This window comes from Pagrus pagrus (assembly GCF_965226575.1).
Source record: "Pagrus pagrus genome assembly, chromosome: 1".
Classification (NCBI taxonomy): Eukaryota; Metazoa; Chordata; class Actinopteri; order Spariformes; family Sparidae; genus Pagrus; species Pagrus pagrus.
Window position 1 is genome coordinate 37,790,716 of NC_140185.1, and position 12,165 is coordinate 37,802,880.

Below are 12,165 nucleotides of genomic sequence, written 5' to 3' on the forward strand. Positions count from 1 at the left end.
CAAAACAACGTCCTGACACATAGATGCAATTTAAATTTAACAAAAATGCTTCAAGTAACTCGACGACCGAGCTTCAAAAATATACAAGAGTAGTGAAAGTGAAAAAATGTTTAATGTATGTGAAGAATTTTACATGTGAGATGTTTGTTCATGTTTAATTAATTAATAATGTGTGTGTGTGTGTGTGTGTGTGTGTGTGTGTGTGTGTGTGTGTGTGTGTGTGTGTGTCAGATCTGTCAGGTGATCAGCGAGGTGAGCAGCGCCAATCAGGAGCTGCTGCGTAAATACAAGAGAGAGATGAACCTGAGGAAGAAATGTCACAACGAGCTGGTGCGACTCAAAGGTCTGACGTCTGTTCACATTCACACATCAGCTGATCTGTGTTTCTGTTTGAACGTGTTCACTTCACATTAAAGTTTGGATGAAGTTTGCAGGACAGGAAACACTGAGGTGTGATTAGTATCAGATGATCTTCATTCTCTCCAGAAAGCTTCTCAGGATGTTTCAGACCCATAAAATAAAATGTTTGTTCTCCTCCATGAAAGAAAACAAGCTGTTTCTCCACAACACCAGAAATATGAGTATGATGGAGAAACACTTTAATCAGCCTGAAACGTGTTTGAACCGTTGAAAAACAAAAGTCTCAGAGTGCATTCAGAGGACACGTCCTCCAGGACAGAACAGCAGAAGGTTTTTGACGTACTCATGTTCCCGCTGTCTGTTTCCAAGGTAACATCCGTGTTTTCTGCCGCGTCCGGCCGGTCAGTCAGGAGGAGCAGGACTCCGCCGACGCCAAAACTATGCTGAGCTTCGACTCGGAAGATGACGCCATCCTCTACCTCTCCAACAAGGGCAAAATCATGACCTTTGAACTGGACAAAGTCTTCTCTCCTCAGGCCACACAGGAAGAGGTGGGTGGCTCCTCACAGCACGACAGGAAGTGTTGACACGACAACACAAACACGGCCCCTGCTGTGCTGTGATTGGCTAGTGCTCGTTGCCTCGAGTCGTCCCTGTGGCTGCTAGAAAACCTTCCTAACGTGTGGATACTAAACCAAACTGTGACTGAAACCTGGAAATCTTTTGTTTTTATTCATTTGAAGTAAAAAATATATAAATAATAGGGCTGGGACTTTATCGCGTTAATTACGATTAATTAATTACAGAAAAAATAACGCGACAAAAAAATTATGCATTTAATCGCAATTTATTTTTGCACTCCGAACAGCGCGGAACGTTGCTCGGTGCACGAGTTCCCGGCAAACCCGTAATACTGATGCACAGGACACAACACGAGAAATGGAAACCGATGAGAAGTCGTTGCTGGGTGCGGTGGGCGGAAACTTTAGTTTTTAAAAAACTGCCGGTGGAAACCTGGATAAAAGCACAGCTGTGTGCAAATTGTGCAAGAAAGAATTTGCCTGTCACCGGAGCACTTCCAGCCTCCGCTACCACCTCAGTGCCAAACATGCTGCAGCCAGCACAGACAACGCTCCTAGTTCGAGCAGGCAGTGTCCCGATCCACACTGACGAGATGACGAGATGAGAAGATGACAGGGTTCAGAGCCAAAATGAGTCAGTCCACGACTGACTAATTAACAAACGCACTGGCAAAGTGGATTGCAGTGGACTGTCGGTCACTCTCGTGGTAGAAGATCAGGGGCTAGAAGCTACAGATGGCGTCGTCTGATTCACTTTTCTGGAATGTGTTGTATTTTATTTTAATAAACAAAAACAACAGTGTTTAAGACAGAAAGTTTACAAAAAGTCCTGAAAAAGCTTGAATAAAGCTAACTTGAATTTAAATTTGTGCCTTGTGAACAATGCAATCGAATATTCTTTATTCCTATTGCACTTTATGTTAACACTCAGTGATGAAAATAGACACGATTTTGTTGTTTAAGCTCATTTATGTGTCTGTTCATTGATTCAGTCATAGAGCAAAATCCATTCAAATTTTAAAATGTTGCTTCTCGTGTCAAATATTGATATGCGATTAATTGAGATTAATTAATTACAAAGCCTCTAATTCATTAGATTAATTTTTTTAATCAAGTCCACCACTAATAAATAATAAATCTCCTTAGTGAAGTCATGTGTTAATAACACAACTACCCTCATCTACACTGACGGCACATCTCGAGGGACGCTAACGCTAACAGCTAGCATCAGGCAACGAGCACTAGCCAATCACAGCACAGAAGTCAAGAAGTTTTTCATATACAAGGAGCGTACGTTAGTATATTACTCAACAATAAACAAAGTACGAGATAATATAGAGAAAGTGCTCGAGTCAAGAAGCGTAAAAAAAGCTGACGTGAAAAATATTATAAAAACAAGATAAAAGAGATTTTATCATCCAGCGATATCACATCACTAAAAAATCTATTTTTACTGTTGTTTCAATATGAATTGTTTAATGATAATGAGACTTAGTTTATTTATATATGTTTTTATATATATAGATTCTGACAGTGATACGTTCTGACTCCCTTCTCTCTGATTGGTCCATCAGGTGTTCCAGGAGGTCCAGTCTCTGGTCACTTCCTGTATCGACGGCTTTAACGTCTGCATCTTCGCCTACGGACAGACCGGCTCCGGAAAGACTTACACCATGGAGGTGAGTTATGTTCTGGTGTTGTGTTCACTGTCTGCTGTCCACCAAACAGTCCTTTATTACACGTGTGTGTGTGTGTGTGTGTGTGTGTGTGTGTGTGTGTGTGTGTGTGTGTGTGTGTGTGTGTGTGTGTGTGTGTGTGTGTGTGTGTGTGTGTGTAGGGCGTGGTGGACGACCCCGGCATCAACCAGCGAGCGCTCCGCCTGCTGTTCTCCGAGGTGACGGAGAAAGCTCCAGACTGGGACTACAACATCACCGTCAGCATGGTGGAGATCTACAACGAGACGCTGCGGTGAGAAACGAGCCGAGCTGATCTCAGTCAGTCGGATACGTCACATTGTTATAATAAATCTGTCAGAACAAACCCACAAAACTTTACTTAAAATGTAGTGAAGATCTCAAAGTTTACAAAAGCACAGACTCCGGCTGAGTTTGAGGGAAATGTGTCGACATTAATGTAGAAAAGTTTGACGTTGTGAGATTTTGTGTGTGTGGAGCTTCAGCGAAGACACAGTTTTGTTGAAGGTATCACACAAAGATAAAAACCGTTGAAACTACTTCCCATGAATGTTATAGAATTTTTTATGTTAATCTTTTAAAGAAAAGTCACGACCTGGACTGGGAAAAGTTCTGAGTTCTGGGTGAGTTGGCATGAAATTACCCAAATACGATGGAGGAGGATGATTTTAACAACAGAAAACAGTCCAGGTGTTCTGGATCCTGCTGCATCTCCTGCCAGAATAAATGTGTTGTAGTGGAGCTGAACAGACGTCTGTAGCTGCTCCTCATCTCCACTGCTACTAATGTAACGGGGAGAGGTGCATTGTGGGTAATGTAGTGTGATGATACATCTGTGGCGACTGTTAACGTCTAAAACATAAGAAAGTTTGTCTGACAGCGTTTCCATTAAACTTAAAACTGAGCCTAAAAACAGAGTAGAGCTGAACCTGAAATGTCCCTGAAAGGCCACCGTACAAACTCTGGGACTTTTTATCAGGACGAACGCAGTTTCACAGTTTTTCTCTTCTTGTGATGAATATTTATTCTGTCTTCTTGTTGTCTGGCGTGCGATGAACGCTGCAGCCTGATGATGTCGGTCAGAAACTACAAACTGCTTCTGATCTCCTGCAGTTTGAGAGCAGTTATATAAAAGTGGATCATATTAAAAGTCATCTGTTTATCTGTCCAGCTGTTGTGTAACAGCACATCTGTTTGAGGCCCGGAGGGCTCAACATCTGGACGGTTTTGGCAGAAAGAAGCAGAACTCTGAGAACTTGAGTCAGATTAAACGCTCAGATTATCAGAAGCTCAGTTTAAAACAGAAACAAGTTTTAAAACAGAAGATGGATTTTAATCTGTCGCTGGAAACATGTTGAGCTAACGTTCGCTAACGTTATTTAAAGCTGATTCAAAATCTCAAAGTTTCACATGAAGACCATAAATAATGTGTGTGTGTGTAAATATCCTTGGTTGTGATTGGACAGTCACTGTTTGGGGGAGGAGTTTAGTGTGTGTGTGTGTGTGTGTGTGTGTGTGTGTGTGTGTGTGTGTGTGTGTGTGGCCTGCAGGCTGTAAACGTCTCTGTTGTTGATCAGGAACCTGCTGGGGGAGAATCCCACCGACAAGCTGGACATCAAGATGAACCCTGACGGCAGCGGACAGCTTTACGTCCCTGGACTGACGGAGTTCAACGTCCAGAGTCCTGAGGACATAAACAAGGTGAGGACTTCCTGCTGCACTGGTCCTTTCAGAGTAAAATGCCTGCAGGCAGCTGCTGCTGCTCTCTGGTCTTATTCTGTAACATCAACTTTAAAACAAGTTTGGCAGATAGATTTCAGATGTTGAAAACTTTTTTGAGAAGAAATAAAAACTTACCAAAAGTAAACCTCTACCTATATTTATAATAAATTATTTGTTTATATCATATTTCAATGAAATGGTTCCAGCTTCTCAAATGTGGATATTTGTTATTTTCTGTTGACCCAAAAAGTTGAAACGCAAATGAGACGAAATAAAACCAAAATGTGGTTTGGAAATTCTTTTTGACATAAATTCAATTGAATACAGCAAAAAGACATTTAATGTTTAAACTGTTTGATTTGATTATTTTTGTAAATATAAACTCACTTTGTGTCTGAAACACACAAAATGAGAAGAACCTCAGTATCCCAACATTTTATTACTGGTATTAAGTTGAATCTCTGAGTTTTGGTCAAAAACAAGACGTTTGAAGATTAAAAAAGTTGGAAATTCTTATACTATTTACATTTTGTAGACAAATGATTAGTTGATTAATCAAATTAATTAATCAGATGAACTAACAATGAAAACAGTGGTGAGTTGCAGAAGATAAATGTAACGTGGAAAGAAAACAATTTTTTTTTTTTCCAAAATACAGTTACAAAGTGTTTTACAGCACCAAATAACATGAGAGACAACGAAGCACAAACAACGATTAAACAATTAAAAATCAGTTTAAATGTTAAACAACATTATAGAAAAAGGAGCAACATATAAGTATAAAATGAGTAATATAGAGCAATATAAAAAAAAAATCTAATAGAAGAGTGAGGAAATACCTTTGTATAAAGTGTGTGTGTGTGTGTGTGTGTGTGTGTGTGTGTGTGTGTGTGTGTGTGGACCTGTCCTCAGGTGTTCGAGTTGGGTCACATGAACAGAGCGACGGCCTGCACCAACCTGAACGAACACAGCTCTCGTTCACACGCTCTGCTCATCATCACCGTGTCCGGATTCAACTCTGCTACTGGGAACCGCACACAGGGTACACACACACACACACACACACACACACACACACACACCTTGTTAATTATTTTATTAATTTATGTGTCCAATACTTAAATTTATGACCAAATACCTGCAGAACTGATAACATCACATCAGCCTCAGCTGGACTCAGCTGTTTACTGATGATTAGCCAATGTTAGCATGCTAACATGCTAAACTAAGACAGTGAACATGGTAAACATACCTGCTAAACATCAGTATGTCAGCGTGCTAATGTTAGCCTTTAGCTGACAGCAGCATCACAGAGCAGCTTGTGAGTTGAAGAGGAGCTTTTAACATATAAGATCGTATCATCTGCATAAAAGTGTAGATTAAAACTCTGCTGGATTTTATTGTTTATGATTAAATATCTCGACGCTGCTTCCTGTCCAGAAGGTGTGATATCAGTATATTCAGGTGTGTTGAGCATGTCGACCGTGTCTCCATCTGTTTTGGCTGCAGGTAAGCTGAACCTGGTGGACCTGGCGGGCTCGGAGAGGATCGCTAAGTCGGGGGCGGAGGGCAGTCGCCTCAGAGAAGCTCAGTGCATCAACAAATCACTGTCGGCGCTCGGTGATGTCATCAACGCGCTGCGGAGCAAACACTCCCACGTCCCGTTCAGAAACTCGCGCCTCACCTACCTGCTGCAGGACTCTCTGAGCGGAGACAGCAAGACACTCATGATGGTGCAGGTAAACAGACGGCTGTCTCTGATTGGTTCACATCTGTGATGGCTCTTTATGATGAGTGTTTTCATCATTCAAGCTTTCAGGCTGATTTTCTAACCTCCTGAAAGGAAATCCATCTGGTGTTGTAGTGAAACAGGAGACAGGAAGATAAAATCATGCTGTTGGTGTTGGAGTGAGACACTTCCTGCCTTTAATTTGTCCCCTCTGTCTTGTCTTCAGGTGTCTCCTCTGCCCAGTAACATGAGCGAGTCGGTGTGTTCGCTGAAGTTCGCTCAGCGTGTTCGCAGCGTCGAGCTGAGCTCCTCGTCCTCCAGGAGACACGAGAACTCGTCCACCTCATCCTCGCCGACCCACGACAGCGTCGAGGTAACACACACATACACGCACACACACACACACACACACACATAGCGTCCATCACATACTTCCTGTTTTGTGTCTGTTGTTTTTATTTATATCTGTCAGCTGACTCACTGACAGGTTTTTGGTGAAACTCATAAATCTTTTTTTGGCACTGATGTTTAAAATGTGTTTTAATTATACACATTGAATTTATTTATTATGTCAATTAAAATACAAAAAGATTATTTGTAATATTTTCTACAATAATAATAAGCAATGACAAGTAATGTGTGTGTAAGTCATTAAAGTATAACCAGAATTAATTTAGATGTCAACATGTGGCCCTCTGACCTCCTCAGCTGGACTCCCCCCCGGTGACCCCCGTCCCCCTCCCCATCTCTCGGGCCAGCAGCGCCGGCTCCACCCTCTCCTCCGCCTCCAGAACCCCCAGCAGCTCCCGCAGGAGGTCCCAGTCCCAACTGTCCACAGGTAAAAACACACCTGCAGTATAAATACATGTACAGGTATCAATATAACTGCAGTATAAATACAAACCTTTATGCCTCTGCGCTGGCGTCGTGGTCGGAGGACATTTTGTTTTCTGGTTGTCCGTCCTGTTCTTGTGAACGTTGAGATCTCAGGAACACTGAGGAGACGTCCTCCTGGACTCAAAGATGAACTGATTGGATTTTGGTGGTCAGACGTCACTGTGACCTCACACATTATGTTTTTGGCCATAACTCAAGAATTTGTACAAAAATTACAAAACATTTTACACAAATGTCTAAATGTAAAAATGATGAAGTAAAACATTTTATTTCCAAAAGGTCAAAGGTCAACTTCACTGTGACATCATCATTTATTCAACACCACCGCTCAGGAACAGAGGCATAAAACCCAGACGCAGTTATATTAACTCTACTTTTATTAACTGTAATATATTTATCATAAATGAGGTTGAAGTAAACATTTATATAATCCTCACACACACACACACACACACACACACACACACACACACAGAGTCAGTAATGTGTTTGTTGACCTCAGCTGCAGAGATATTTGTTTGTTTCAGTCAGTTCTGCGTCTTTTCATTTGTTTCTGATCCAAACTCGACTCGTCCTCCATGTTTACTGTTCGTCATCATAGATTCAGTCTGATGTTCATTTAAACAGTCGCCTCCTCTTCTGGTTCACATCATCGCTGTGTCACACGTTCTGCTTTGACACTTATTAATCAACGCCTGCAGCAAGTTTATAGTTTTACTGACAGCAGCTTAATTTGAGATTAGTTTATGAAGTTAATCAATTAATCTGCTCTGAATGTTTTTACTGAGATGTTACCAGTAACTTTATTAATGCAACACAACTAATCATTCAAATTGACTCTAATTGATTATCTGTGAACTTCTTAAAGTATTTAAAGCTTTGACATGCTGGAGGCTGACTGAAGGCATTATGGGAAATGTAGGAGAGCAGAAACTGAGATTAAAGCAGGTGAATTAAATTAAAATGAAGAGCTGCTGACCGTGATGATGAAGGAGGATCATCAGCCGCTGTCAGTCTGTCCCTCTTCTTCTTCTGTGTCCTCATTCTGTGGTCTGATTGGTTGGTTCACAGACAGACAGGTAGACAGAGCCAGCCCATTGGTGGTGGACGGTGGGCAGGTAGGTGGGGGTGTATGCTGATTGGTGGATAGCTTGGCATGGAAGCGCTCAGCATGGCATGGTGCCTCCCCCTCCCTCCATCTGTCTAACACTCCCCACCTCTAACCCCCACAGAGCTCCACCAGCTTCTCTGTGTGCGCCTGCAGGGCCGTGAGCAGGGCCCGCTGGGCCCGCTGAGCCCGCTGAGCCCGCTGGGCCCACAGCGGGTCGTGCTGTTTGTGTCGCCTGTTCGAGTGCTGAAGTCTTGTTTCTTATCAGAGCTCGACTTCTGTGAAGAAACGAGTTCAAGTCACAAAGAAAGTTCACGTTTCAGTTAAAGGGACAGTCCGACATTTCAGGAGCGGCCACGTGTTTCATCTTTGATCGGTCCAGGGTCTGTTAGCTTAGCTTAGCATGAAGACTGCTAGCTTAGCTCCTTTGAAACAGAAAAGGTCCAGGTCTGACTGACATGTTGTGAGTTAAAACCACAAAGTCTCCACGTCTGTGACTCTGCACCTGCTCAGTAAACACGACGTGTGAATCAGACTCTGGAATACAGATACTTGTTTCACCTGATAGAGCTAGGCTAGCAGTTTCCCTCTGCTTGCAGTCTTTATGCTAAGCTAGGCTAACTCTGTCCTGGACACACAGATGACACTGATTTAAAACAGCTGTAGTTTTTTTAATCATGAATCTCTTCTTTGTGACTTCAGGGTGTTGTGAGTGTGTTGGCGTCTGGATGATCATGCCCCTCCCCCTTCCCCTCCCCCTCCCCCTCCCCGCCTGGTGTCCTGCTGTTGAGCCGAGGATTGTGGGAATTGTTACCTCCATGTCCACACTGACGAATGTGAAAACACGGCTGCTGTGTGTTTGACTCGTGTCACATGACTCCAACAGTTTAACTCTAAATCAGTTTCTAGCCGCAGGTCACCATAGCAACAGTCATAGCAACTGACGAGGTGTGTTTTGATTTCGTCCCCGTCCCCGTCCCGACGCTTCAGTGACGTCAGAATAACAAAAAGTTACACAGAAAGTTTTTTTTCCATGTGTGAAAATTTGAATATATGTATATGTGTGTGTGTATATGTATATATATATATATATATATATCGTGTGAAACAGTTTGTTTTTTTTCTCAAGATAACTTTTGTTTAATTTGTGAAAGGCTCATTTATTTTTCTTAAGGTTACAAAAAAATTCTCCTGCCAAAACTTTTTTTTTTCACATTAAAAGAAAAAAAAAATCCTCTTTGAAAACATTAGATCTGTTTCACACCTGTGGGGAAAAAAGTTCTTGAAACATTTTTTTCACAGATGAAAGATTTTGGGGAACTTACAAAGATTTTCTTGACAAAACCTTTTTTCACAAGTACAACTGAGAGAAAACAATTCAGATCAGATAGAAAACGCGTCAGCAGAAAAAAACCTGTCCTCACTTTACAGACGCTGACGGGCAATGAAGAAATAAAAAATGTTCTGTCGATCTGAATTGTTCTCTTGTTTATGACTTGAGACTTGGTGAGAATTTCTTTTGCCAGAATGATCTTTCTAAATTAATTTTTTTTCATCTGTGAAGTGTTTGTTTTGTTTTTTATTAATACTCATTTTGACCAGCCTCTTGTGGTCAAAATGAGAATTACAAAAATATATTTTCCTGCCTAAACTTTTTTTTTCACTCAGTTTCACAAATGGAAAAAAAACTTCTTGTAGATTCATACAACAAATCAAGTCTCCTGAATAGTTTTTTCTATGTGGGAACTTTATAAAATTATCCTGACAGTTGTTGTTTTTTCCACCAGTTCACCGGAAATCGTTCTTCACTTCCTCCTCCAGGATAATATTTCAAAGTTCCCAAAAATATATAATCTTTGAAAACGTGGAAAAATTTCAGGATAAAAAACATTTTTTCTTCATGTGTGAAACTGAGGTCAAAGTTAGTTTTACAAAAACATTTAGAAAAATTAGCTTTTGAATAAAAAATGTGTCCTGTCAAAAATCTTTTCACCCAGTTTCACACATGACATTAAAATTCTCCTGATATTTTTCCCCTAAATTTATTTGGCACTATTACTTAGATTATCCTCAATTCAAACTACGGAGTCCCTGAAGGGACCTGAGAGTTTTTTATAGATAGTTTTTCCTTCCATTCTTTCTGAGCCACGTTCTGATGGATCAAACACAGCGAGCTCGTCTGCTGCTCCTGTCGGGTCATTCGTCACTGTCAGTGTCTCCGAGGACGACACGTGGAACAAATATCGACGTAAACATTTTAATCATTAAGCAACTGAATAAATAATTATTACAACTTGATGTTTCACTCTGAATTCTCCTCTTTCAAATGTTTAATATTCAGTTAGAAAGATTTCAATATGTCCGTTATTTACTTCCATACTTCAGATTTTTCAAAAGAATTTATGAAAAATACATAAACAATAAAAAATATTGAATTCCGTGTTTAACCCGAGCGTGTTAGCATGTTAAATGTTGCTAATTAGCACTAAGCGAGTGCAGCTGAGGCTGGAGTTAGTTTATCAGACAGATGACAGATTTGACCTGATGGTGGCGCTACAGGAGGAGTTTATTACAGTCTGCTGGTGTGGATACAAACTGTTTGTTGGCAGCAGTGTGGACATGGTCTGACAGTGAGCCGGGTCACATGACTGCCGTCTGACGCTCTGGTTTTCTCTGCAGGACGACTGAAGCTGACGGCCTGAGAGACCCGGAGACGAGCGTGGGGTGTCTGCCAGCACCCTGAGGCCTCTCCACCTCCTCCACCTCCTCCACCGCTGAAGGAGCAGAGACTGATGGGAACTTTACCGAGCTAATCTCAAACTGAAACGGACTTTAATCTCTGTCGTGTGTCGGCAGAGGACACAGCCAAATGTTTGGAGTGATGATGGACATTAGAACTGAAACCTCTGATCATTTGTGACAAACAGTATCGACTCCAATCACAGTATTTCTTCTGTTTCTTTGTAAAGTTGCACTTTAAACTTCTAGATTATTTTCTAGCCCACAATTCCAGATGTGGTTGATTATAATATATGCATAATATGGTTATTATATATTTATGTTTGACATGCTTTAATCTTGTTTTTGTTTCATTTTGATTTAATTTTGATTTTATTCTTTTTTTCTTTTTGCTGGAGGCCACGTGAACATTTTCTGAGGTTAATCTTAATATTCCGAGATGAAAATTACTCACACGTAGTCGCGTGTTGAATCCTCACCTGTAGTTCTCTAATGGAGGCTGTCTTTGTGTCCTCACAGTCCTCTTTTGTCCAATCAGGGTATTCCACTGATCCCGAGCTGTCCAATAAGACGTGAGCAATACGAGGAATCCTCTCCTGTGTACATGATTGTTGTTTTTCTTCTCTTCCTGTGGATTTATGAAGACGCTTCTTCAGCTCGTTGAACAAAAACTCGCTCAGATCTTCAGTTTCTCGACCGTTTCTCGTCGGTGTGCTCCTGCTGTCGTCTCGTCACCTCTGTAGAAAACAAATGTAGGAAACCACAGGTGACCTCTGACCTCACACAGAACACACCTGTAGCTGTTGACCCGGTGCTGACGCAGGTGGAGCAAGTAGTTAGTTGTAGTTGTAGTAACAGGAATGAGCTGCTGTGTGTCGTTGACCTGATGATCAACCTGTCTGCTTGCTTTGTCTCCGCTGTAGATTTCTACAGTTTGTTTTTTTTGTATTCCTTTTTAATAAACACTTGAAACTAACGTGTGACTCTGGCCTCCATGTTGACTTGCTGAAATGTTTAAGTGCCTGACAAGGTGTCCGTTAGCAGGAATTAAAGGACGACACCTCAGAGGGCATTAATCCTGCTGACACCTCCAGCCTGTAGCTACTCTACGGAAGCCCTGAGGGACAAGTGAAGAAAAGTTTTTTCTGGTTATCTATTTTCTAAATCTCAACCGTTTACAACTTGAGAACTAGTGGAAAAAAGTTTTGCAGGATAATCTCTCTTCCTTCATTTTTTCCCCCCATCCATGAAAACGCATGAAAAAAAATATCAGGAACAAGTTTTTTTTTTTTTTAAATTCAAAAATGTTCTCCTGAAGTTTTTCCATGCATTTCC

General features: G+C 41.2%; 1 protein-coding gene across 4 annotated transcripts in view; it reads left to right on the plus strand.

The window, feature by feature from the left end:
* Positions 1–11,806, plus strand: part of kifc3 (kinesin family member C3) — a 48,222-nt gene extending 36,416 nt beyond the window's left edge. For 3 of the 4 annotated variants that reach the window (XM_084363248.1, XM_084363247.1, XM_084363249.1), the window contains exons 12-22: positions 232–343; positions 730–911; positions 2,516–2,620; positions 2,779–2,909; positions 4,213–4,336; positions 5,270–5,399; positions 5,867–6,096; positions 6,313–6,459; positions 6,795–6,924; positions 8,055–8,101; positions 10,771–11,806. In XM_084363248.1, coding sequence (XP_084219374.1) covers positions 232–343; positions 730–911; positions 2,516–2,620; positions 2,779–2,909; positions 4,213–4,336; positions 5,270–5,399; positions 5,867–6,096; positions 6,313–6,459; positions 6,795–6,924; positions 8,055–8,101; positions 10,771–10,779 — 1,347 coding nt within the window. In that variant the 3' untranslated portion in view covers positions 10,780–11,806. The remainder of the gene's footprint in view (positions 1–231; positions 344–729; positions 912–2,515; positions 2,621–2,778; positions 2,910–4,212; positions 4,337–5,269; positions 5,400–5,866; positions 6,097–6,312; positions 6,460–6,794; positions 6,925–8,054; positions 8,102–10,770) is intronic. The other variant, XM_084363250.1, reaches the window with a different exon arrangement.
* Positions 11,807–12,165: the final 359 nt, after the last annotated feature.